Consider the following 27507-nt stretch of genomic DNA (forward strand, 5'->3'; position numbering starts at 1 on the left):
GTGGCTGCCTAGACAGTTCTTCTCACGGAGGGAAGACAACATTGGCCTTGTGACCTTTGGTGACAGGAGTTTGCCATGGGCAGTCTTCAGCTAGATGGTGCGATGTTACCTGCTAGTCTCATGAAGTTGCTCAGGGTGTGTATGACCATGAAAAATGAATATCCAAGCGTGTTATGCAGGTTTGAAAACTCAAGTTTAGGCCACGGTCATGTAAATTCACACAGATAGCATGTGTGGTTTGAATAGGCATGGCCCCCAGACTCACGTGCTTGAAAGCTTGGCTTATAGGGAGTGACACTATTAGGATGTGTGGCCCTGTTGAAATAGGTGTGGCCTTGTCTGGAGGAGGTGTGTTACTGTGAAGGTGGGCTTCCGAGGTGTCGTATATGCTCAATCTACACCAAGTAGTTTCTCCCTGCTTCCTTCAGATTAAGACGTAGGTCTCTCGGCTCCTCTAGCCCTGTGTCTTCCTGAATGCTGCCAGGCTTCCCACGACGATGATAATGGAGTGAACCTGATACTTTAAGTCAGCCCCTGTTTAATGTTTTTCTTTATAAGAGTTATCCTGGTCATGATATCTCTTCACGGCAATGAAACCCAAACTAAGCGAGATACCCTTTGCGTTTTCTTGGTACAATGTGTTAAAACATTGCCCTCATTCCACCACTGAATGACAGCTGAATGACTCGTGGCGTGGAGTTTCAGAATTTAGGCCTAGGGTCAACAGTACCTAATAATGAAGCTGGCTTAGCCATTTACTCTGCTTTCCTCTAAACCAGTGGTTCTCAACTTCCCCAACGATGTGACTCTTGAACACGGTTCCACATGTTGCGATGATCCCCAGCCATAAACTTATTTTATTGCTACTACATAACTGTCGTTTTGCTACTTTCATGAATCATCATGCAAATGGCTGATATACAGATGGTACTAGGCAACCCCTGTTCGACCCCCAGGTAGAGAACCAGGGCAAGCAGAATACACTGTTTCCTGATTGGTTGTTGTTCTTCTTCTCCTCCTCCTCCTCTTCTTTTTATCTCATCCATGAAACTGAAACTACTTCAGACTTTTGTTTTGGGTCCATGTCCATACAAACGCAACACGCTAGAACTGCTAAGAATCTAGAAAACAACTGGTTCTCACCATCTCTTGGTCCAGAGTTCTTAGATGTTTGATACTCAGTGGTCCTTAAAGCAGTGTTTTCCACTCGGCCTCACTGTGTGAGAGATGTGTCCGTAGGCAGCCCACCTATCTGCACTGTTGTACTTTCTTCTTGCAGATACGAAAATCACCTCCTTAACAGATTGTCCCATACACAGTTACAGTTCTCAGCGAGGCACTCGAGCCAACACCCCTATGGAATAATTCTATTTACTTCAAAGCAGCTACCATCACCCCTTCCCACTCACCAGTCAGCACAAGACATTGTGTTCTTCGCGGATCCGCCATCGGAGACCAGCTCCTTAATAACAAAATTATCCCAGGGCTTAATGTTCTCTCCTCTTATGACATAAATACCCCCTTCAAAGAGACAAATCGGCTGCCGCTTTGGAGACTGTGTTAAGCTATCTTTATTGCACTCAAAAGAACAACTTTACGACACACACAGTGGATATTTAAATAGGTGATGGCGGTGTCTTTATTTTTTTTTTATTGTTTTTCTTTAACCCAGTTAAATTTTTATCCAGTGAAAAAGATTGACACCAAGACAAAAGAAATTATCTTAAAATTGTGCAACAATGTAGTAAAATCTTCAGCAGAAATCAGTGACTTGGAAACCTAGCCAAGGCGATTGAAGTTATAAATAACCTAATTTTACTTTGGAGAAAAGCAAGTACACAGTGTTTCACTTTAAATAAGAGCAGAACAGGCCTTTATTTTGCTGCAGATCCTTCTGACTTTGCCTAAAGTGTTTAGTAAGTCTCAAAAAAGAGTCTTTAAACGAGGAGGGACATGGACTCTCTGAGGGTAACGATGCTCCACTCTGGCATTCATGCTCAGCCCATTGAAGTCATCACACATGAAACCAGTACCATTCTTGGGTTGTCACTCAGCTCTGATGATTAAATTTATTGGCTGCTCAAAACAAGTAGGCAGAAACACATGCAACTAATCCTCCCTCCGCTCTGTTCAGGGATACTATTCTGACAGTGCACTTCTTGTCCGTGTAGCCAACAGCGCACATTTCCTGCAACCTTGTCCCTATCTCAGTCTTGCATAGAAAGTAGTCTATATAAACTTAATGCTCTGGCTTATATTACACAAAAGTTGTACCTGAAAGGCAGCACACACTCCAGCTAAGAAAGACATCACAGGAATGTTGAGATACAATCCAACAGAAGGGAGTTTCTGCAGAGTTTAGAGTCAATTCTTACAACTGCAATGGGGATGATATTCAACTTAGATATGTGTCTGAGTCTCTCTCCTGAGGGGACCCTCACCTCTCCACTGAAGGAAAGATTCTCAGGAACACACCATAGCCTTCTTTATGGGACAGGGAGTTAACATAGGAGATGGGTCTGGAATCAGGGGCCTAGGGTCCTGCTAGTTGTGCTGTCCCACCAGGGACATCTGAAGGCAAGGTGAACCAAAGAGACACTGGTACTTATCCATCTGTAAGGGGCTCACCATCCCACTGTCCTTCTTAGCTCACTTCCAGACACCTAATGCCTTCTGAAGGGCCTGTTCTCTATCTAGCAGGCCATCTGGACAGGAGGGAACATGCAAGGGAGTGTCCCCTGCTAGCTTGCAGTCATGCACAGTGATGCAATCAGAGGTAGAGCCTCAAGGGCCACTCCTCCCAAAGTCAGAGTGCCGGCCGGTTGTCTGGCAGCAGTCGGAGCTCTCCAGCTTACCGGGCATCGAGCAGTGATTAGATTCTTGCCTGTCTCCTCAGATGTGGCCCCTCTCCAAGAGTTCTTGAAGGAACTCTGCTCTGTCACTAAATCCATGTGGACCCATGTCCCACAAATCTCAAAGGGTATTCAATATAGAAAAGAGAAAATCCAGTTTCCACACAGTCCACAGGGAACCAAGTACCTGGCATTGCAGTATGTTTCACTCCCTGGGAGGTGGGAACTCTCCGAGACTACACATAGCTTATTTTCACTTCCTATTGTCACCCCAACCTCTGGACTCTTGCAGATGACAGGGGAACATCCAAACCTCCACAAGGCAGGGGGAGACAGGAGTTGCGTGCTTGAGAAGTTCACAAAAATAGACAATTTACACATAGCTGCATCTATCCGCCTTGGTCTTCGGGACCTAAGCTCATCTATTTATATAAAATACTCTAGCCTGAAACGGCTACATGTTTTCAAACAGCACAGTGCATCTTCCGAGGAGAGGGGTGGCGGTGGGTCTGTACAGGGCTATGGTTCAGCGTCGGGAGGCCCTGGAGACCGGTTCTGATGCTTGGCAACAGCTCGCACTGCCTGCCAGAGACATATGCTCTGTGCAAAGGCTTCGCTGAGGAGTAATGGCAAACAATGCCTCATAGCCTTTTACACCAGCTTCTCCAAATGCCACCAAAAACTTGGCAGGATAAGAGAAGAAGAAAATATACTTTCCTAGTGGTTCAGTTCAATGGCTTTGCCTCCCACCAGACTGTTAATCTTTCAGCTACTTAAAGACTTTATTTAAGTGGAAGTGGTAGGAGGGGAGGAACATTGAACAAAACTTCAAAGCAAGACAAGAAAAGGCTGAGGAAATTCCAGTCTGGGGGAAAAACAATAGTGAAAAAGAGGGTGACAGGAAAGAGGAGAAAAGTAATTTGTAAGAAGACTCTTTACTCCTAGCATTTGACACCAGGAGCTATGGCCGCATGGCACACTATGTATCTACAGGTCAGAATGCTCGTTTAATGTACTTACATATCCTAAGAAAAATTGGCTCTTATTTTCCAAACAACCCTCAGGTAAACGGAGACCCTATCACAATGCAAGAATGATACTTCTCGTTAAAAGAAACTAAGCACTTCAGAGGGACACGCTGCACGGGAAGGAGGCGGTTTTCACAAATCTTGCATATAGAAAACGTGTTCAGAGGCATAGCTTTGGGATAGTCGCAGAGCTCGCTGCTTTTCCGCTGGGAGGAAATCCTCAGTGAGGTTGTTCACACAGCACAAGTCACGACGGGTTGGACATCGGTGCCTACAAGTCAGGCTGAAGGGTGGGTGGAGGCCACAAGGCAGGCAGCAGCACTTTCAAGTGGCCGTTGATGTGATACAGAGGGGTTCAGGGGGTGGGGGGTTTGTTTAGACAATCATGGCGTTTCACAGAGAAAGCAAATGAACAAATCTGCTGATGGAGAGAGAGGTCAAATGTTTATATCCCCTCCATCCCTGGAAACACCTACAAACTCTCTATGGATGGCTGAGGGAGCGGGTGAGGGAGGCAGAAGGGAAGGGAAGGGATCCGGAGAAGGCACAGGACCAAATTCAAAATGACTGCATATATCAGAATGGACTTTTGAGTCAGTGGTTAGAACCCAATATGAAGTTTTACATTTGAGATTCTTTGGTGGTGAGGAAAACAAAGGGAAAACTCAAATGAAATGGAGACACGGCGTACATTCGAAATGCATATCTATCGTGGCACAGATCTAGAACTTTCTCCCACAACCACAGTAATTTTTTTTCAAGTGACAATGATCCCAGTGTATAAGAAAGCAGTGTTATCACTTGGCAGCTTCCAGAGGTACACTTTGTACAGAGACATGCACAGTAAAAGACCACGGATTACTAGAAGACAGGCTATGGCTTGCAGGGCTTCCCGGGTTACAGGGCAGTTGAATCGGAATCTAGCAGTGACCTAGAATCCTCTTCTGCCAAAGACCTGTCCCTGACACAGGAGCAAATAAAAACAGGTTGCTCCTGCTCCCTACCCCAACCCTGTTGGGCAAGGGGCCCTTCACACATGGGGTTTCAGACAGCCACTAAAATATGGCCTTACACAGAGTCCCAATAAATTAACAAAGACAATAGCACGGAACCTTCCCCCACAAGACACCCACATACTTATGTAAACTAAACCCAAACGAGACGTAAAATCTGAGCAGTTTTCAAGGAGAATGTACCCCATTCATTACTCTCTCTTGAAGGTTTTATTAAATACATTTCTGTGTCTTAGGAAAACGAAAAGAATGGTCAACTTAATGAAGCAAAATGATCTCACAGACTTAAAAGCATGCCCAGCAAGCACGGCCCTGTAAGATGACGTCAAATCAAATAATGTGGTCACTAAAATCAACCCGGTTTCAAGTTCACAGTTGATACTACAAAGTTTATTCATTCTTTCCTTTCTTTCCTCTTTTTTTTTTTTTTTGTAGTTTTGGCCCATATAAAAATAACATATTGCAACTCAAAGTGCATCTTTTAAAATAAACCATCAACTATCTTTATCAAATAAAATATTTACACCATTTGGTTTCTAATGAGAAAAGCTCTTCACGCTATCACCATGGGGACATCGTCTGAGAATCCGGTAATCATGGGAGCATCTTCGTCGTCCTCTCCTGAAGATAAAACAGTCGGCCTTGGTGAGTTCCGGCGGAGTTCTAAATGGCCCACGTGCCCCCACTCTGCCCGTGCCCGCCGAACCCTAGCTAAACCAACGCTAAGTAGTTCTGAACCCCAGAGTGGCCGGCCAGGTCACCCTTTCTCCATCCCTAGGTGGCCCCACTAATTTTAATAAATTAAAATTTATTCCAAGTAAAGCCTGTAGAAAGACGACTCTCATCTCCTACAGCCAAATGGATGGGTTCTCTTACTTGAGTTATCTCCATCTGCATTTTTGAATCTGAACTGCTCTGAGGAAATGGGAGGTGGGGGTTCTTAAGAATTCTGAGGACAATTTCCCCAGGCTTCATGGCTGTCCCTTTGAGACTCTTGGTGATCAGCCTTTAGTGACTATTGAATGGCATCCTAATATACCAACCAGAAGGGGCCACCCTCGTCATTCAGGTGCTCCTGGTGCTGATGATGATTAGATGATTAGGAAAGAAAACAGAAGACAAGGGGACACAGGTGACCTCACAGGATCACCGCAGCAGAAAACACTGCTCACTAAACAGAAAGCAGCGACAACTCGTCTACAGCACAAGTAAACCCACAAACTCGCTCACATCTGCTGCCTTGATGCTGGGGCGAGCCTTCCCCACCTCCTCTGTATTATGTGACCTGGCTCCTAGCTCTGTCAGCTTAGGGCTGGCAGCATACAAGGACTTCTCACAGGGATCCGAAGACTTTCCATCCCCTTACTGTGCAATACCCCACAGAATAAGAAGTCAGCACAGGTTGGGGTAGCTACGGAGAAAGGGTGTAGCTGACTGAAGAGCTTCCCACAGAAGTTGACCAGAGATGTGATACTTTTGTTTCGAAGCCTTCCAGGGAAAGGATTAGACCAGGGTCCGGTGGACATCCCAGAGGGTTGTTTTGCAATTTGGAGAGCATTCAAACCCGGGACCTAGCACTCCCTCTCACTTCTCCCCTGTTTGGGGCCAGGACTGTACAACTATAGAGAATGTGGTGTTTTGATTGAGGGACAAGAAAAGGCAAAGATCTCAGGAGTGGGAGCACTGGAGAGATACCCGTCCTGAAAGGGTCTACTGAGTCTTCCCCACTCCATGGTGTTCGTTTGCCCCTGGCGCCCCTGGTTACTTACCTAGGTCATCCCCGGAGGAGAAGATGGCAGAGCCCAGCCTGGAGCTGTAGTGGCTGTTGGCAAAGGCAGTGAAGCTGCTTTGTAAGCGGCGGTGCTTCGTGTAGAGGACGGCAAAGCCGACTCCCAGGCTCAGCAGGATCAGGAACAAGATAGGAACCACCACGGCCGCGACGTCAGTAGACCTGGCAGTCTGGACCACTGTGGCATCTCCACCTGTTCAGGCAATAAATCCCTGCGGTGAGCCTCCTACGAGGGCCAGCCAGAAAAGGACGGACCAGGCAACTTCTCCATGCCCCGCCCACCCACCAAAATAGAAAGAAAAAAAAAAGCTCAGCGTTTACAAGGGTTCCACACAACCGGCTTGCTTTTCTTGTGACATGTTCCAGCACATGCATGAAGGCCGATGTCTCCCAAGTGCTTACCAGGAGCCGGTAGACTGTGGGCCTTGCACATGCAAATACAGTAATTACATTAGCCTCCTAATCACCGCCTTGTTGGTTATTTAGATAATCTCTTGGAAGGGAGACCTTTGTTGGGGCATCAACGCTGATTTCATTAGCATTATTACTTAAGGCCGCTTGCTTGCCTTCCATAAGAGGATGTGAAATCAGACCACTAATTAACGAGATTGCAATTATTTCCCCTACTTGGCACCAAAGTCACTCTACATTGCAATTACCTGAAGCTCCGTTAAGTGATATAAACGAGATTCCTTTACCGTGGCAGTGACTCAACAGCTCATGAAGTTTTATGGGTCCCCCCCCCCTTTCTCTTAAGTAAAAAAAAGAGAAACAATGTTTCCATACACAGCTGACTCTGAAAGCTGGCTCCTAAGCCAATCAGCCGTCTAGAGCCTCTCAGCGATGCTGCCTTCTCAAGGTCTTAAACAGATGCCAGCTTCGGCTTTAGGTGGCTCATGAGATCCGGTACCCACTGGGGCTCTGAAGAAGGGCCAGTCCCCGTCCTTCAACTCCCCACCTGTTGTAGTTGGGGCCGTGGTCTTGAGAGTGACTAAACTTCTCTCGTTTCAAATCTTGGGGCTAGTCTAAACTTGGGGCAAGGAATGAAGGTTTGGATTCAGTTTTAGCAAAGGAGGCCGTCCTTCCTTGGGCACAGCCTCCTGATATGGTGGGAGATCCCACAGAGAAAGCAGATGGGCAGAATGCCCGTTAAAATGGACCAGAGAACAGCCATGTCATGTGGGCTTAATCTAGCAGTTCAGTACGTATGGTCTCTAAATTTCTTTCATTTTCTAACCAGGAAATTAATATTAATATTTTCCAGCCTATCCCAAATGATAAGGTGGAGGAGTGGCTGGACCTCTGAGATCCTAATCGGCTTGACTCCCTAAAACCAGCTGTTGGGAGACCTCATGACTGTTTTTCCAATGTGTATTGCACAGACTAATAAGTGGTTTTGCTTAAAACCAGGGCTTATTAGGGAGAAAGTCTGTTATCAAGACTTTTGCTGTTTGTTTTCTGTAGGACTTTCCCAGGGTCTTGACTCTGCCAGGACTGTCCAGAGGGAGACGGAGGAAGGAGGCATCCACTATCTAAGAGGGGTTTACTCGGGAAGTGCTAACCGTCCAAGATGGGGTGAGTAAGGTCAACAAAACTCCTGTTCTTCTAGTCCGATGGTTAGCCTTGTCAGCTTGATTGTATTTACCCCATCCTATGGGACATATTTCTAGGTGTTTCTGCAAGGGTCTTTCAGAGGAAGTAAGTAAGAAAGACCCACCTGCAATGTAGGTGGCACTGTCCCCATGGGCTTGGGGCTCGGAGGGAATGGAGGAAGAAAAGGAACGAGCCAAGTGCCAACAGGTTACTTCTGCTTCCCACGTGCTAAGAGCGCTAGGCAGCGCCTCAGGCTCCTGCTGCCATGCCTTCTCCATGCTGCACTCTCTCTCCAAACCAGCAGCCAAATCCTTCCAGTCTCAACTTGCTTCTTGTATCTATCTAGTCCCAGTAACAAGGGAATAAAGGAACTAATACACCACTCAGTAGGGTGCCTTGCAACCACAGTACCATGGGCGGAAGAGGTATTGGGTACATTAGTACCCAACTAAGTCGGCACCTAAGTGACTGTCTCTGGCACACAGGCAGTACTTGAAAGGTTTTAGAAAGACCATCAGGAAAATCATCACATGCCTCTCCCTCCTCAGAACGAACCCAGAGCAGACGGCCACACGGCAGCTCACCTGAGCTCAGTTCGTCATACAGCAGCACGGCAGGCTCCCCGCAGATCTGGCTACCAAAGAGACATCGAGCCTGGACCGTGAAAGTGTAATTGTGACCCATCTTCAGGTTGGACACTTTAAAGAAATTGTCAGTAGTATTCCCAAGGTAAGCGGTGAGATTCACGGCACTGTCAAACATGTGTATTTCGTAGCCCTGTAGACAAGCACACACCAGACCACTCAGAGGCCTGAATGAAGGACCTGAAGGTTTCTGTTAGCAGCTCCAGCTATAGGGGAGACCTTACTGCAGGCTTTTATAGATGCTAATGTACCTCAGTGTTCTTGCTAGTTCTTTTGATGGTGTGATTGTGATACTGAACTCAGAAAACAGGACTTACCCTACCTAACAATGTGCATAAGAGGAAGTGCAATGTATGGCCAGGGGAAGAACCATTTCAACGGTCACATACCCAAAGTTTGGGAGCACAGCTGCTTGTGGCCAGCAGTACCAATGCCTCGGAGAACCAGGCATCTCAGTGACACTCTGCAGTAAGGCATCTGACTAGTGACACCTCCTGGTGGCAGTGGGCAGTGGGCAGTGGGTGAAGGGAAGATGTGGGGGTGGAAGGTGGGGAGAGGAAGCAATCAGAAAGGGAGGTAGATGTCTCCCTACCAGAGATTCCACTGTCATTCATTTTCTGTCTCCTTGCTTTCTAGCTCTTTCTAGTCTGATCCCAGAGCCAGACAGCCTGATGCACTTAAGACACAGAAGCACTTAAGCAGGTTGTAGGCTTAGAAGCTCTAAGCTTTTTTTTTTTTTTTCTGATGATCTTTCTAAAACACATTTCGACCTGCTTAAGTGCTTCTCAGGAAGACAGGATGAAATAATGTCCCCCCTCGTCGACTCGGGAAATCCCTGACTGTTGCGCTAGAAAAGTGACAGGCTAGACCCCAGATGCCAGCTGGGCTCAGGCTGGTGGCCAGCTTCGCTGCTTGCCCTCCAAACATTCCAGTGCCAAACTCTGTCCACACCAGAGCCCACCACATTGTCAGCCCCTGTTCCTACTCCATGGACCTGTCTGTAATGCTAAGTCAGGAAGAGAGCTGTGCCTGCATGCTCCACTGGAAATAGACCCCTGACCTGTACTCTCAACCCAAAGCTGGGCTTCTGCTGCCCAGATAGGCTCCCCTAGTGGCAACTGGCTGCCAAGCGGGGCCTCCTAACACCTGCCTGGCATCCTACACCCACCGCTCTTCTTACAAGCTAGTAATCAATATTTACTATCTGGTGGGAATCCAGTGTGGAACATTTGTAAAACACGTAACAATGAAACAATGAAAAATGATACAATGTATACAAGCCACCTGTACTTCCCTTCCTGTTAGGCATTTATGTTTCTTCTTCCTATCATGAAGTAGACCATATCGGATTTTAATGCATTACTTTTTCAGGGTAAAATCTTTAGGATAACTAGGTTGAGAATGTGAACGTTTCAATGTTTCTGATAAGCATTACCAAAGAGCCTTCCAGAACTTCTAACTTATAGTCCCAGAGGGTCATTCCCAGCTGCTCCCCACACTAGCGCTACTCCCCCAAAGATCTTTGCGGGCTCCGTGTCTTCCTCATTAGCTTGCTAGGGGCCGTTCTTTTCCTGCTCATGGCTGCTGGAAGACTTTACTGTTCAGTACACTTTCAAAACTGGAGTATTTCTGGGTGGATTTGATATTCTTAAGGGAATTTACCATGTAGATATCACAGATATGGGAGCTGTGAGGAGTCTCACAGATGATGAGGACTTCCAAGGTCCTCGCCGTCTGAGCCTGGCTCTCAGGTTACACTGCTTTAAACCCTTGGACTCTTTGTCTACACTGCTCCTCCAGGCGGGGAGCTGGATCCTCACAGCCCTACTGTGCTCACACTTTGCCTTCAAGGGGATCAAGCCAGCTCTCCTCAGTGAGTCCACCCTCCTGGGTAAATGGCTTGGATCTCATCCCTCCTCCTTTCCCATTGGTGGACAAAGTACCGGCCGGCCAATAGCAAAGCAAAAGTATTTCTTGATCCTTCTAATTATTCTGGGGAGACAATGACAAGGTGCTAGGTTGAGAGTGTGGCTCTGTTTCCTGGTGCTGGAAGCAGAACCTAGTTGTCCAAGGGTCGGGAAGAGGAGGGCACAGTCCAGTTTCAGGACGCCTGCACCCATTGCTCTGTGCCGAGGACGAGTGTGAGGCTGCTGAGTGCTGAGTGCAGGCATTCGTGTGCTTAATGTAAACATTTCGTCATCCACATATGGTCCTTGCTTTCTCCCGTTCACTACTGCCCGGGGCCTGCCTTCCTTCGTCACGCTGTCTTCCAGCTGTTAATGAACCCATCTCTAAAGCAGAGTTACGGCTAGAGGTTCAGAGTCATTGAGGCTGCAGGAGGGACTTACCCTGGTTTCATTGAACTGCTTTTCCTTTAAAGCTAGACTTTTCCAAAAGAGGAGAACGTGGTCGTTTTCGGTTATGATTTTTAAGGCATCAGGTGCTGACAATGAGACTGAGAGTGAAAGATTAAAGCAAGTCGCAGTTAGTAGACATGTATCAAAACCTTTGTTTCCTCACCTAGAAAAAGGCTAAAGTGACTCCCAGCATCCAAGGGCTGGGATAACGAACATAAAACACATGTGCTGCTCGGTATGACCCCCGTTGTCATTGTCATTAGTCCTTTAACCTTGAGATCTTGGACAGTAGCTAAAATCACAGCCCTTGGGAATCAAGGGCAGACAAAAGCAGATGGCGGGCAGAGGCAGCAAGGAACGAGGAGGGAGAACAAGTTATATCTGGACACAGGGGCCCTGAGGAGGACATGGAGATTGGTCCCAGTCCACCACCTTGTCACCAGGCTAGCTGGGCCTGGACCCAGGTGACAACCACTGATACTGTTTGCTGACATTGAGTCAACTGAGTTCATGACTCTCTCATCCGTCGTGAGCCTGACTGACAGTCAGCACAGGGCCTCATTGCCCTCCATCCGACCTGTCTGATCAACATGAGGGCACTGTCAACTGGGAAATGCTGTTGGCTTTCTTAGCTCTCTGGAGCACGCCTCTTGTAAGACACTCTAAGGGAGGGTAGTGTGAAAAAGACTCAGAGGTTGGATGTGGCTCAGTGGTAGAGTACTTGCCTAGCACTCTAGATACTCTGAGTGTAAGTCCTCCAATTGCATATACACACACAAATATATATAGTATATATGTATAGATAGAGAATATATGTGTTCTCTTATTTTCTGTATTCTTGAAGTCTTTTGCAGATATACATTATATATATCATATATATTAGAGTATATATATATATGTGTGTGTGTGTGTATATATATATACACACTCTGTATATTTATATACAGAGTCTGTATCAGCCCACTAAGCCATGATCCCCTTACCACAGTCCAGAAAAACCCACATCCCTGCCTGGGACTGCTGTAGCAGGGCAGAGAAGGAGAGTGCTTGGGCATCTTAAGATGCTATGGACCTCCTCTGTCTATGCCCAGGCTGCAGTGACATGGTCGCCTACTGTGTGGCAGGGCTCACCGGTGGTGATTTTTATGCTGGAGTCCTTGCTCATGTTTCCCAGCTGGACAATGATATGGTATTTCCCTCCAGGCTCCAGCTTGCTAAGGCTGTACTCCACAGTACTGTTGCGGGATCTGACTTTGTAGCTCCTGTCCGTCTTTCGGATCAGATCTTTCACTGCAATGGCGTAGAACTAAGAAAGACAGAGGGAGACTCTAAGTGGCGGTCAGAAGCAAGGTCCTTTACTTTAAATCAACTACTAGTTATTAACAATACTTTACACAATATAAATACCATTGTTTTAGTCACCGTTCTATGGCTGTGGAGAGATGCCATGGCCAAGGTCACTCTTATAAGAGAAAGCATTTAGTTTTAGAGGTTGGACCATGATCATCACGGTGGGGAGCATGGTTGTACAAACAGTGCTGACTAGCTGAGAGCTTTACTTCCGGATCCCCAAACTCCTGAACCTCAAAGCTCACCTGTAGGGACACCATTCTTCCAACATGACCACATCTCTTAAACCTTCTAATCCTTTCAAACAGTTCTACTCCCTGGTGACAGAGTATTCAAATATATGAGTCTAAGGGGCCATTCTTATTCCAACTGCCACAGCCATGAAACAGTTAACCTACCACCTTGTTCAGGGAATAATAACAGGAGACAATGTCTGTGTGCATTCCACAGAGATACAATTCTCTTTCCTATCCTTCCAACGTGCAGTTAGATATAGAACTCAGGTATGGGGCTGACCATTCTGAACCTCAAAGTTTTAATGCCCTTCGGAAAGTCTGTGGTATAGCCAGGGTCCTTCTCATAATGAGCAAGTACACCCAGAATGACGTGCATAGGTATCAGCTAGATGAGTGATGGGAAGGGAGGGGGAAAGAAAAAAGAGAAAGAAGAACAGAGGAGGAAGGAAGATAAGAAAAAGGAAGGAAGAGGGAAACAGGGAAGCAGGACAATGCAAAAGGAAGAAGAGGGAGTGAAAAGCTGGGAGGAAGGTAAGACACTCTATGGAAGGCCATATTTGTTGTGGCATTAGAAGCTAGGCTTCTGTCTCTTTGTCCTGTCAACAGCTTCTGGACACTGTCAGAGGGAAGGCCATGGAGAGCCCTGCCTGCTCTCTCTCTCACTCAGGCTGTTTCTTATACAGGGAGTGCAGAGGGAAGGACACACAGGAAACTTGATCTCTAGGAACAGACTCAGCAGCCAAGAGGGAACCACACTGCTTGGGTGTAGGGGCTGAAGGACAGAGGTTGCAGCAGTCCACAGTAAGGAAGAGTGGGGTATTTCTAGGATCGGTGCCTTGAACTTTTATTTTTTAGCAAGGGATAGCAAACTCTCTGGAAAAAAATCTAGATGGTAGCTATTTTAGGTGTTGAAGGTCTTAGGATCTCAGCCACAAATAATCCTATTGCTAATAGCACAAAAGCACACAGGAGTTATAAGTAAGCAGATGGGTATGGCCCGTTCCAGTTAAACGTTAATTTAAAATAATCATCCCTAGTCTGGATTTGGCCCACAGGCCTTCCAGTGCTCAGCTCGGGTTAATGAAGGGGACGTGGATAGGTGAGAAAGGACCAGGAAATATAGTGGCAGGGAATGATGGAGGAGGGCCAACTCAGAAGGGGTCCCTGTGAAGGTCTGTCTTTGACCACACAGCCATGGGGACAAGGCCTGTTGATCTAATCTGATCTACTGTGCCTGTGTTACCTGCTGTATTACCAGACCCCTTTTACCCCACTCTCCTCTCCCAAAGCAAGCCACAAATAGGCACAGCAGCCTACAGGCCTTGCCTCTGACTCACCAGGTCCTGGTCAGGAGAGTCGTAGGGTGACTCCCACTTGATGACTGCTGAGGTCTTGCCTATTTGGACGGCATGTAGGTGCCGAGGTGGAAGCCTGCTGTCTGGGATCATCTTCACCACAACGTAGTCGGAGGACGGCCCTTGGTAAGGGATCAACACCCGGACCTAGGGCCCAAGCACACATAGGAAAAACAATAGCACACAAGCTCATAACCACCACTGTTAAACTGCTTTCCAATAAGCTAGTGACGCACGATCACAATTAAAATTTGATTAGCACAATATAAAATCGTTCCCTGACCAGACAAATGTAAGCATAGATATGCTATATAAATACACACACAAGGGGTTGGGGATTTAGCTCAGTGGTAGAGCGCTTGCCTAGGAAGCGCAAGGCCCTGGGTTTGGTCCCCAGCTCCGGAAAAAAAGAACGAAAAAATAAATAAATAAATAAATAAATAAATAAATAAATAAATAAATAAACCCTTAAAAAAATACACACACACACACACACACACACACACACACACACACACACACGTGTGCAGCTTATCTTGTAAAAAAATCTTTTTCATACAACTATGCTTTCCCTCCTAAAACTGAGAAATATGGACTTGGATGTTTTCCCATATGGTGCACTCAGCACTGCCTTCCTTGGGACAGTCGCTCCATATTCTATCCATGAATACATCCATCTATTATCCATGGACAAGCTATAATTTACTTGGGTTGTCATCAGACCTTTGGTTCTCATCAGTAATACTGGCCAATGTGCCAGCCTCATTTGTCTCCTTAACCCTGCACGTCTTAGAGTCGTCTGGAAAGAGGGAACGTCAGGTGTGAGTTACCTCCATCACTTAGCCCGTGGGGAAGTCTCTGGGCCAGATGCTTGATTGATAATGGATGTGACCAGCCCACTCTAGGCAGTGCCGCCCTAGGCAGGTGGTCCTGGGTTCTATGAGAGAGCAAACTAAGCAAGTCTCAGGAGGCAAGCCACTGAAGCAGCACTCCTCTGTGGCCTCTGCATCAGCTCCTGCCTCTGCTCCCTGCCTTGAGGTCCCTCAGTGACGGACTCTAACTTGTAAGATGAAATCACCCCTTTCTTCTGCAAGTTGCTTTAGGTCATGGCATTCTTCACCTCAACAGCAAGCAAGGCAGGGCAGCCTACGCCTTTCTCACATTCTGGCCTACGTACGCGGAACACTACAGATGCTAGAGTGCTACGAGTGGACTGGACAAAGGCTTTCTATCTGTCTGGATTTGTGATTCATTTGCCTCGTGACCAATGCTCCACCACTGAGCTGCACTTAGGAAGCTGCCTGTGGGAACTTACGCAGAAGATGCACCCAGGTCCCCAGGGCCCCAATTCTAGGGTGGAACTCAAGAGCCCTGAGGCCTTAATACATCTTTGAATACTGGAACTCAGGTGTAGAAAGCTTACCAGAAACAAATACTGCTCATCCTTGCTGACAATGACTGTCTTATTGTGGAGTGAAGTAGTTAAACTCTTAGGGTTTCGGTAGAGGTCGAGGAAGGATGTGGCGTAGAAAATACCATACACCTAGTGAAGGCAGAGAAGGAGAAACACCATCAGCTGAGGGGTCGGTGTCCTCGTGGTTGGAAACTGCTGACTTAAAACCTTGGAAGTGCTTGTAAAGTACACAGAGAAATCCTCGTCAACCTTTATTATGTCGACCATGCTTAGGAATGGGCATGCCCAGTGTGCACCTGCAAAAGTGACCATGAAGCAGCTCCTGTTGACACAGAGCTTCTGCCTGAGGAGGGATGGGCAGAGAAGGGAAAAAGAACCTATTCAGCTATGACAGAAAAGGAAGCACTGGATGCTGCCCCGAGGCCTGTGTGAAGTGTCCAGAGAGGTACTCAACCCTTCACATCATACAATCCAACAGCAGAGACAGGCGAGCTGAGTGGCTGCACTGTGGGCTGGGAAGCCGGGGAGGTTGTCAAGTGAGCATGGGAATCTCAGCCGCATGTGGGCCGGACCCAGGAGGACAGATGCAGCTAGCCTTCCCAGCACCCCCATTTCCTTTAGTAGAACCCTGCTTTCTCTACCACCCTGGAAGCTAGAAGAGCCAGTAACAAGATGTCGGCCGATGAGAGGTAAGCAGAAGTGCCCTGCAGGGTGGTCCAGGAGCTTCTTCTAATGGCAGGACGCCTATCTTCCAGCTCTCCTGCTGCCTAGAGTGCAGAAAATGAACTGTGGCTCCAGCAGGCTGTCTGCCCATGAGATGACCTTGGAGATGCACACCACTGGCTGGAGACAGCAAGGCGTGTGCTCCCTCCAGGGTGAAGTGTGTTGATGCAATAGAGGCCCTGAACTTCATGTGACCAAGGCTATGTTCAAAGCACATTCTATGGGTTCGTGCAGGAAGCCGAGGGAATCTCAGGCTGGGGGAGTGGGAACTGGGCTAAGCAGGCACGCAAGGAATGACAGCTGAGTCCCTCTACGTGGGAAGGAACAAGCTGAAGGAGATAAAGTGGGATCAGAATACTTCCTCCCCTGAGTATATGCACAGGAGGCCAAGTGCCTGAAGAAAGAGAGCAGTGTCTGCAGGTGTCCTGGGCACAGAGAGGAGGCTGACAGGGGTGTCTGACCGAGACCATGGAGCTACTTCCTGTGACTCGGCTCAGCAGCTGAAAGCTTGGAGAAGAGGGAGCTTAGGTAATGATCGGAAAGGCGGCCTGGGGGTGGGGGGAACGGTTAACTGAAAGGAGCAAATGCACATGGGAGAGCAAGGAAGGAAGAAGTGAGTCACGTGGCTTAAGTGGGAGGCCCGGTCCTCAGGAGGAGGATGATCTCTTTATAATGGGGTCTGAGGAGCATGAGGTAGGGTGACTAGGAAGGGACCCCAGAGCCATGGGAGTTGGGGGAGAAGAAAAGTCCCTCACAACCGTGAGCGCTGCCACAATGCTCAATGATGAGATGGGAGCAGGATACGGCCGGCTGCCCACAGCAGGCCTTGTTTCACTCATCACCTCTTAAAGGTGGCTGTGTGTGACCAGAGAATGCACAAGCCAGAGGGAACATGGCACAGGGAGGCTACTTTTTTAAACAGGCATGTAAAGAGAGGCCCTGACCCTGTGTGCTGCCCCACTGTGTTGAAGGCTACACCTTATTTACTCTGGAGGGCTGCTCAGTGAGTGGGACAAGTGGGCCAGCACCAAGCTGGGCCTCTTAGTAGAGAATAGTGACTTGTGGGTAGACTCTCCTCAAGGTGCAAGGGAGTGTGGGGGAGGGGTGGGGCATGGAGGGAGCTGAGGATCTTTTTCACTGTCATTTAGTCAGCATCACATAAGGGCCATGCAAAAGAAGACACTATTAAATTAAAGATGTGACCAAGCCCACCACCCAGGATGAATTCCTTAGCACATAAATACAGCAACACTCCATCATGTGTGGCCTACCCAGTGACAAATATCAGGGTATCTCTGAGGACAGCAGAGTAAGGTCAGGGAAGCAGGGGGATGGCTGGGATGTCAGGTCCCTTCAGAGGGTAATCCTATGCTGGCCTGAGCAGCAACTTGCGTTTAGGAAAAGAAGCAAGAGCAGCAGAGAAGAAATCCCCATGTCTGTCTGGGGGCTTAGGCTTGGGAGGATTCAGACTAACTTGGGATGGTCATTCTTGTCCACTTACCACATTCTTGGGGCCAGTCCAGATGCACTCCACTGCAGTCTGATTGATGGCCTTGGCTTTGAGACTAGGAGCAGGTGGACTGATGCCTCTGGTCAAGATGTGCTCAAAGGCCAGAGGACTGTCCCCCAAGTCTGTCTTGGCCCAGGCAGAAACCTCATAGGACGTATGAGCTGTCAGATTGCTCACTGTGAAAAGAAGAAAGGGGGATGCTGTGGTTGAATGGATGTGGGGTGACAGCCAAGGATTTGGTTGGGCTTACACGCACCCACTTTTCAATTCATCTACTATGTACTAGTATTTAGCAACGTAAGTCCTAGAGACTGGATAAGATCTAAAGCTGACCCTGTGGGCATACAATTCACATTGGCCTTGTGTGGCATGAGGTTTGAGATTCACACCCATCAATCTGACTATCCTAGGAGATCAAATAGGGTCTCAACAACTGTGAACAAGGACATCCATGGTCTGCTACAGTAAACACCGGCTGGGGAATGGGGAGTCCTTTTCTTCAGTGGTGTAGCCACTGAGAAGTTGCCCTTGCCCCAGTAAATGATCAACCAGCCATGTTCATGAGAGCAATCCCAGTTAAAGTCAGAGCTACAACCCAAGCACCCAACTGGTTAAGACAGGAGAACTGGCAACGGGAGGTCAACCTGAGCTACGGAGTGAGTGTTGGGCCAACCTGAGCTATGCGGTTTATGAAAAACCAAGGGCTGTGAGCTAGTTCAGCTGCAGAGGATTTGCCTAGCATGCACAAGGTTCGGGGTTTAATTCCCGGCACAGACACAATGTAATAATAAATAACGAAGATGATGACAGTGACAACACTCATGTGATTTCCTCCATAGGACTAAGGAGGAGGGAATAAAACTGTGATTGACAGTCCTTTCAAGCAGTCTGGAAGAAGAAGAAAGAAGAAAGCTCCCAAGCCATTCACAGCACCCACAAGCAGCCTTTGGTACTGAAGGTTTTCTCTTAGAAATACATTAGAATCTTCCAGGCTAACGAATTTTAATAGAGCTCGCACTTAGCACAGAGTAGGCAAAGACCAGGCCTCCACCTCTCAGTTGTTTGTTCTTCTGTGTGGTTGACAAATCTACTGAACGCTGACCGCTCAGCAGGGCCTGTGCTACCTCTTACCAGCTGAGGGGAGTCAGACTAGGAGGAAGCAGGTAAAGGAATATGGATGGATTCCTACAGCGCAAAATCACCCACTGGAGCTAATCTGGCTGCTTACAGGTTCTGCCTCTTCCCTTGTTCCAGTTTCCACGGAGGACCAGGAGGTTTGGAGGAAGGCTTGAAGAGACAGCAAGTAAAGACTCTACCTGCCTCAGAAGGAAGCAGATGGTGTCCTCAGTGGGCAAGGACTGCCTGTAAAAACCATCTCCAGAGAAAACCCCTCTCACTTCCAGCCCCACCCCGCCAAGCTCCACTCCCCAGAAAGCACTGATCTACCTTACTCCTCCCCGCTTACATAGCAACACAGCTCAGGGAGTTACCTTTGTGTGACAGCGAGCTTCCTCCTCGGAAGTTCAAGGTTTTCTTTTCTTGTTTGTGGGCATCAAATGACCAGAAAAGGTTCACCACATAGCCATTGACCTGCCAAGAACCAGAAAGCATGAGACACGATCTGCTGACAACGCTCAGAGGACACGATGGCTACACCAGGCACAGCTGGCCTCTTCAGACGCCTTGTCTCTTTCAATGGACAGGTGTCTCTTCTGATTTTTAATAAGCTTCTATTTACGGTACCATTAAGTACATTCAGTTATTCACAGTAAGTGGAAGTCAGTGGGATATCTCAGTTCAGGATGTCCTCTTAGTCAAGGTCAAGAGGCCAATATAAAGGCTGGTTTATAAAACCCCCCAAATCAAGAAAGACTTCCTTCCCCAAGTTTTCCATTAGAGAAGGTTCTAAAAGAAAAACCATTACATGTGGGAAAATAAGAAAAAGAAAAGTCTTGATGACCAAACGCTAGCGACGAAGGTCCATTCAAAGGCTTCTATTTTGTGATTCCTCTCTGAAAACCAAGAGCAGACAGGATTGCAAGTGTACTGAAAGAGTGGCACAAGGACTCTGATGACCATCCTGCCACAACAGCAGAGGTGGAGAGGGACGGAGAGAGGAAGCATCAGATGGGAAACGGTATTATTAAAGTGGGTTTCGATTCACTAGATCACAGGGACGGATAACCGTGGTAGAGCGGGTTATGCAGACGGGTGCTCCCAGGGACCGGCAGTAGCAGAGGAGGGGAGACTGTGGCTATGGGAGACACAAAGCAATGGGTTTCCAAGGCATCTCATTGTCCCCAGAAGCTTGCCCTACCACAACGAGAACTCCGGCATTAGCGCGAGTACCAGGAAATCCAATAAAGATGAAAATTACAGGGTACACATATTCTCTTAACACCAAGTCTTTCTATGCGCTGGAGCTGTGAACCATTTAATTATATGGTTAAAGAAGAAAGGCACCAGGCTGAGGCAGAATAATTACATGTGGAGACTCCAGTTGTTTTTCGTGGGGGGAAGGAAACAACCCAGGTCTGGTATTTCAGCACCCCCAGATTAGGCCTTCCTGTCTCCTAAGCTCCCTGCACTAAGACACGTGAGTTCCTGTGCAAAGGAAAGCCCCACCCCACTGCCACTATGAGAACTCTGAATTACCTTGATGTCACCGTCCATGGTCAGGGTAAAGCTGAGAGAATTTTCATCGTAGCTGTCAATGTGGATATTTGGTGCTTGGATCACTGAAAAGAAAGAAGAATCTGACAGAAACCACACTGTGGAAAGTAAGGACAGCTTTCATCTCAACGGACAGAGTGGCCTTTCAGCCAGGGGATAAAGGGCACCCCAGCTGCCTGTAACCATCCATCTCTTTCACCACCACGTCCCTGACTGAGGCTGGGTCCATTGTTGCTTGGTGAGCACACAACCAACTTGGCTCAGTCTGCTGGCCTGGCAATTAGGGTGAGCAGATACATTTCCTTGTACCAATGGCCCCACATAGCCCAGCTTCAGCCTGGCTCTTGAAGAGTCAGGACCCCTGTGAGTGATGTCTCTATGGGGAACAACGTTCTAGTTCCCTTGGTAGGACAGCATGTGGTGCTATGGAAAAGTTGGCTTGGACTATAATCATGGTGACCGTGGGTGGTTCACAACTCTCCTTCAGCCACAGAACGAGGACAACGTTTTACTCCCAGGAGTCATGTAAAGCAGGAAGTCTAGCATGTAGCTTGCAAGAAGCACACCACGCAGGGTGGCCTGCTCACTGGTGCCAGTTCTAACCCGTGGCAGGCATCATGGACGAACCTGGCTGATACCACTGCTCTTTGTCCTTCGTCTTTCTTCCAAAGTCACTAAGACCCCAGGTCACAGGTATTTCACGGCAATACTCTTAGGTGCAATACAGAGCTACCCTCTACAGCCCTAGCAAAACACATGAGGAGCCGAGACGTGGCCAAATCGCAGGGAGGGAAGGAAGGAAACCACAGCTCAGGATGACTTTCAGGTGCAGATCTGACTTGTGTTCCCTGCATTCAGGAACAGGGTGGACGGCCTTCCGAACTCCCTTCTTTTGGATTTCGAGATTCTGTATACTTTGGGCAGATTTTCATGGGGAGAACTAATAAGACAAACAGGCTGTCAAAAACAGTGGATTTGGGGTTGGGGATTTAGCTCAGTGGTAGAGCGCTTGCCTAGCAAGCGCAAGACCCTGGGTTCGGTCCTCAGCTCCAAAAAAAAAAAAAAAAAAACAAAAAAACAAAACAAAAAACAAAACAAAACAAAACAAAACAAAAAAGAGTGGATTTGGCACAGCCTCTTTATGGCCGGCTCGCACTCTGCCTACTGACTGGCCAGCAGCATTCACTCTGGCTGCCTTCTACTCCGGTTGTGGGGTCCCACAGAATTTAGAGTAACTGTGGAGGGGCTTCATCTCTCAGAACTTCTCACAGACTCAGGAGAGAGCAGAACCACCCAATAGCATGCCCGTGCCACAGAGATCGGTTGGTTTTAATATCTGTAAGGCCATGGGGGGGAAGGCCTCAGGGCCACAGCTACGCTGAGAAAACCACTCTGGAGGATGGGCTTCCCTCCAGGGCTCAGTGGTTACTGTGACCCTTCATCCAGATGCTTCAACCTGCTTACCCTCCAACTGAGCTTTCTCCTCCCATAGATACCAAGGATGGGATGAAGCAAACACAAAATCCTCGGCCCCCAAAGGACCATGCGAAGGATGGGGAGCAGCCTCGTGGCAAGCAGAGCCGCCCAGCAGCCCAGGGAGCTCAGCCCTGGGGAGGTGTGCAGCAGGAAGGTTAAGGGCACAGGTTTTGGGTCAGGCATGTACAGCTCTAGCCCCAGCGTTGCCCTTTATGTGTGTCCTAGGGCAAGTGACACACCACATTCCACTCCTTGTCTCGAAGCTGTTTTGAGGGACCAGTGAGATAAACTCATGGGTGCAGAGCAGCGAGGGTCAACTCCAGGGCCATGGGTCACCCCTAGCCCTAGCATGGCTTGTGTAACCAAAGGAGGGGGCACAAACATCATCAGTGAGATGTCTTAACAACTCACAAATGAGTGTGCAAACCATGTTCAGCTTCAGTGAAAAGGGACTCTTATGTTAGAAGTTGCCCAAGCACACAAGAGGGACCTGGCATAAAGACTTCTGTCAATCAATGCTTGAAGGAAAAATACACCCAATGGCTGCCCAAAAAGATTTCCCTTTTTTTTTTTTTTTTTTTTGATCCCGAAAGGTGCCTTGCTAGGGAAGAGGAGGCTCTGAGGAGCTTTCTAACCTATGCTTCCAGCTCAATGGAGGTCACTCCAAAGGGTTTCCTTCTACCTTCTATAAACCCACAAGCGCTGGGTCATTTACCTTTTCCTTTTGTGGTGGTGATGGATTTGGAATCGCTCCAGTTTCCTATTCCCCGACTAGTCACCGCAGCCACCTTTTCAAATCAGAGTGGGGTTTAGAAGGAAATTAAAGTAACGCACCATACAGTAAGAATTCTGAATAAGCTAAATGGCTAAGACTAGCAGTGAGAGCAGAAAATATATATATAGACAGAGTGAGCCGAGAGATCCCAGCAAATGAAATAAGAGGGCCACAAGGCTAAAAGAGTTACAGTAGTCCTAAGAATATAAAATGTCTATTTTATATTTAATATATGCTATTGATATCCAGATTCTTCTAAAGGGTGTATGTGTATGTTTGTGTGAATGTATGTGAATGTGTGAGTGTGTGTGTTTGAGTATGTGTGAGTGTGTGTATGTGAGTGTGTGTGTTTGAGTATGTGTGAGTGTGTGTGAGAGTGTGTGTGAGTATATGAGTGTGTGTATTTGTGTGTGAGTGTGTGTATGTATGAGTGTGTATGAATGTGTGTGAGTATATGAGTGTGTGTATTCGTGTGTGACTGTGTGTGAGTATGAGTGTGTATGAATGTGTGTGTGTAGGCATGAGTGTGTACATGCATAAGACCTTTAAGCTCTATATCCATAGACACATGTACACCCATACGAAAGGAGTCTTAGAGAAATTATCAGTACAGGGGGTCTGTCTTAATGGCTTCAGTAAATACCCTTTACCTAAAATCTATCTCCTTTCTGCTAAATATATTAATACTGCGTTTCATAAGAACCTCACAAAATTGGTTTATAAATGCCACTTAGCACGTATCGCCCCGTAGCTACGGATAAGCAGGAAAGAGGCGCACACAGAAGGACAGAGCCCAGAGGCCACGGAGTGTCTGGTTAGAAGCGGGTAGGACTGCACTACTGCAAGTTCTTGGTTATCTCAGAGGAAAGCTGGACTTCCCTCTTAAAGACGGCAAACTGTGTATTGTGAAGAACACTAGGACTCATTTCTTAACGGTAAGCATAGCCCTGACAAAGGGAAGCATCTCCTTATGGTTTAGGACTGGCCAGAGGCTGGAGAGGATGAGGATGCTCACTCGGACAGTGTAGAGGGCATTGAGCAGTAAGTTCTTTATCTCTGTAGAGTTGCTGGCAGCTCTCTGGGAGGCCCACATCTTGGATCCACTCCGGCTGTATTCCACCTACAGGGAGAAGTATCAGCGTAACGAAGAGGTAATCAGAGGTCTGGCCTGTCCAATACTTTGTAAAGACTCACACGGAGAAGGGAGGGGTAGGGCACTGTGAAGGCTACTGTTAATTGGCAACCTGAGAGGACCTAGGCTCTCCTGGGAGACAAGGCAGTGGGTATCCCTGCAGGTGTCTATCTCGATTAGGATAAGTGAGGTGTAGCCTGCACATCCTTTTCCTGGGCTGATGCTGGGCTGGACAAACGGCACCCACTGCTGCCTCCTGACTACGGATGCAATGGGTCTGGCTATTTCAGCTCTTAGGTCCTTGAACTCCCTGCCACTGTGGGCTATATTCTTGAACAGTGAGTAAACCTTTCTCCCTTAAGTTGCTTTGTCAGCATATTTTATCACAGCGATGGGAAAACAAAGTAAGAGGTGTGTAGCGACCTGGCAGATGGGGTCATTCTCCACGGCACCAAACCACATCCTAGTGACCTGAAGCTCTCTGACACCCACCCCAATGTCCAGACAGTACTTACAATGTACTCACGGATGAGGCCATGGGTGTGGACGGGAGGAGCCCAGTGCCCAAGAATCACACCTTCCTCTTCACTGTTTAGGGAGAGCTGGAGATTCCGAGGGGCATCCGGCACTAGAAAACAGCCAAGCCAGAAGCCATGTTCAAATTACTTGATCATATGCATAAAAAAGAAACTCTGCCAATAAGCAATTGGGACTGATACATGAATTCAGGAAAAATTAAATGGATGGTGTAGAGGGCTTAGAGCAGTAAGTTCTTTATTTCTGTAGAGCTGCTGGCAGCTCTCTAGGAGGCCCACATCTTGGAACCACTCCAAGGTACATTATGAATAGTTTAACATCACTAATCTTGAGGGAGGTGCAAATCCATATGATGGGATATCCTTTAACCCAATAATGGCAGGACTGATTGAAAGGACAAGAAACCAACAGGAGCTTGCACAATGGCAGAGATAGAAGAACCTACTACTGGTGAGATTATCGCCCACAACAGTGTCGGGGGTTTCTCAAACTCTCGCATTAGTGCTATGCCATGACTCAGCATCCTCACTATGACTCAGCATCTCCACTATGACTCAGCATCCTCACTATGACTCAGCATCCTCACTATGACTCAGCATCCTCACTATGACTCAGCATCCTCGCTGACTCAGCATCTCCACTATGACTCAGCATCCTCACTATGACTCAGCATCCTCACTATGACTCAGCATTCCCACTATGACTCAGCATCCTATGACTCAGCATCCCCACTATGACACACATCCTCACCATGACTCAGCATCCCCACTATGACTCAGCATCCCCACCATGACTCAGCATCCTCACTACTGGGACTATATATCCGAAGAAATCTGTATACCTACAATCTATGTTTCTGCAGCAACTCACAGTAGCCAAGATGGGAAATCAACACAGACATCCTTCAGTAGACAAACAGAAAATGTGGTACGTAGATACAGTGTAATAATATTGGGTCATAAAGAATGACACTTTGCCATTCGTGGAGCATGGATAAACCTGGAGGGCATTATATACATCAAGTGAAATAAGCCAAGCACCAAAAAACGAGTCCTGGCTGTTCTCACTTGTTTGGAGAGAGTGCAGAATGATCTCACAGCAGTGCAGAGACTACTGCAAGAGTAGAGCAGCAGGAGAGAAAAACGGGTGAAGGGACAAATGGAAGAAGGCCTGGGGTTAAACAGCACAGCTGGACAACTGTCATTCAATTAATATTTAAATACTAAATAAGTTTGCACATACAAACTTATTAAATAAGTTTCCTTATACAAAGAACAGCCTACTCTGAAGGAAGCAGCAGGTGGGAAACCCTCTTAGAACCTGTTAAGTTTTTGGAAACTTAGCAACCAAATGCTTGGTGAGCTCCACATTCAGTGAGAGATCCAATCTCAAAAAAATAAGAGGGAGAGCATGACAGAGATACTCAGAGTTGGCCTCCGGTTTCCCTCCACCCAAGCATGTAAGGTATGCAGATGTGTGAGATGCACACCCACACCTCCTTACACATCCCAAATACCACCAACTTTTAAAGTGAGTTATAAACAGATGTGACTGTGCACATCTGTCATCCTGGCTACCTGGGATGAAAAGACAGGAAGGTTGCAAATTCCAGGCCTCCCTGGGCTGCAGAGCAAGTTGAGGCCAGGTGCAAATAAAATTTAAAAAGGACCCAGGGGACAGCTCAGTGGTAGGGTGCCTTCGGAAATGTCCAGGGCCCTGGATTCAACCTCCAGGGTCACATGTTCATACCAGAGAACGAATCAGTTGTAACACTTACACCCCTCTGGAGTCCTCAGGGTCACAAAGTCATTGGTGTTGTGCACCTTGCTAAGGCAGTGCACCTGAACCTTAACCTGGTACGTGGTGTCTGGCTTCAGGACCTTCAGCACAGTGCTTGTTTTATTGCTATGGGTTTCCAGGGTCTTCCATATGCTCTCTCCAACCACCCTGACCAAAACAAATAGGACATTGTCACAGAGAGGCAGTGTGGGGTGACAGAGAGGCATGAGCCCACTAGAAAGGAGTTCTCCATGAACATCAATGGAGAACTCACAGGGTATCCAGGGCACCAGCTAAAGGGACCTACCTGTAGTACACATTGTATACACAAGAAGCAGATGGCATTTTTTTTGGTCGCGTCCAGGTCAAAGTCACATCCCCAGAGAAATCAGCTATCCATTGAAGATTCTGGACTTTATATACTGTTAACTCATCTACAGAGATACAGAGAGAGAGAGAGAAAGAGAAGTCCAAGAAAGTTCTATCTTACAAATCCTTGAGGTTCAAAGATCTCCTTTCAGGTGGAACCGCTACGGACTAAATTGTTAAGAGGACACAATCATTATCTGAAAAGATACCCAGAAAATATGATAGTACCCATAGTCCCTTTCCCAAATTTACCACCGGATTTCCTTACACATTTTACGTCCCCTATGTCTGATCAGTTTTAGGCCTCATTGTCAATAGAAGACACTGTCTATACAACAGGCTTGAGTTAACCCCACATGCAGCACAGAGGTCTGTGGGAGCAGCAGCAGTGTGGCCTTCTGCAGGGATAGAGATCATGGGGGACACACGCTCAGGCTTCGTTGTCAGGGAATAACTGGCTGTGTGCTCCATCAGAATCAGACCACACCCCCTTGGTTGGCTCTCCCAGGTTGAACACAGTTTCAAGTGGAGACAGAGTTCCGGGGGTCCCAGCTAGAAGTTCCCACCGGACGTGTAGAGCGGGGCTGTGACTCACCGCTGCAGGCCTTCTCATCACTCTCATCAGAGCAATCCAGGAAGCCGTCACAGCGCTCCGAGAGCACAATGCACGCCTCGCCGTCCTCACACTTGAACTCCCTGCTCATACACGTCAAGGTGCTGTGAGTGGCTGAAATACAGAGAACTTCCTTAAACCCAGAGAGAAAGCATGTGCTGTGGCTGGGCCAGGGTCATCACATTTAAGGAAAGTAGGCTGGTTCCTTGGAACTACTGATCTCCATGATTCTCTGGAAGGAGAAGCAGAACGGTGCTGGCCATGTGCTAGCCTGCATTTAATCGACTAG

General features: G+C 47.6%; 1 protein-coding gene across 1 annotated transcript in view; it reads right to left on the minus strand.

Annotated features, from left to right (window-relative positions):
* Positions 1 to 1556: 1556 nt before the first annotated feature.
* Sorl1 (sortilin related receptor 1) overlaps positions 1557 to 27507 on the minus strand; it is a 162951-nt gene continuing 137000 nt past the window's right edge. The window contains 16 exon segments of the mRNA NM_053519.1: positions 1557 to 5514; positions 6663 to 6875; positions 8860 to 9052; positions 11268 to 11374; positions 12408 to 12582; positions 14200 to 14364; positions 15641 to 15760; positions 17856 to 18040; positions 19355 to 19454; positions 20520 to 20602; positions 22729 to 22801; positions 23804 to 23908; positions 24436 to 24548; positions 26235 to 26404; positions 26544 to 26670; positions 27201 to 27332. Of these exon segments, the coding sequence (NP_445971.1) occupies positions 5447 to 5514; positions 6663 to 6875; positions 8860 to 9052; positions 11268 to 11374; positions 12408 to 12582; positions 14200 to 14364; positions 15641 to 15760; positions 17856 to 18040; positions 19355 to 19454; positions 20520 to 20602; positions 22729 to 22801; positions 23804 to 23908; positions 24436 to 24548; positions 26235 to 26404; positions 26544 to 26670; positions 27201 to 27332 (2129 nt within the window). The 3' untranslated portion in view covers positions 1557 to 5446.

Source organism: Rattus norvegicus, chromosome 8, assembly GCF_021556685.1.
Source record: "Rattus norvegicus strain SHRSP/BbbUtx chromosome 8, alternate assembly SHRSP_T2T, whole genome shotgun sequence".
Lineage (NCBI taxonomy): Eukaryota > Metazoa > Chordata > Mammalia > Rodentia > Muridae > Rattus > Rattus norvegicus.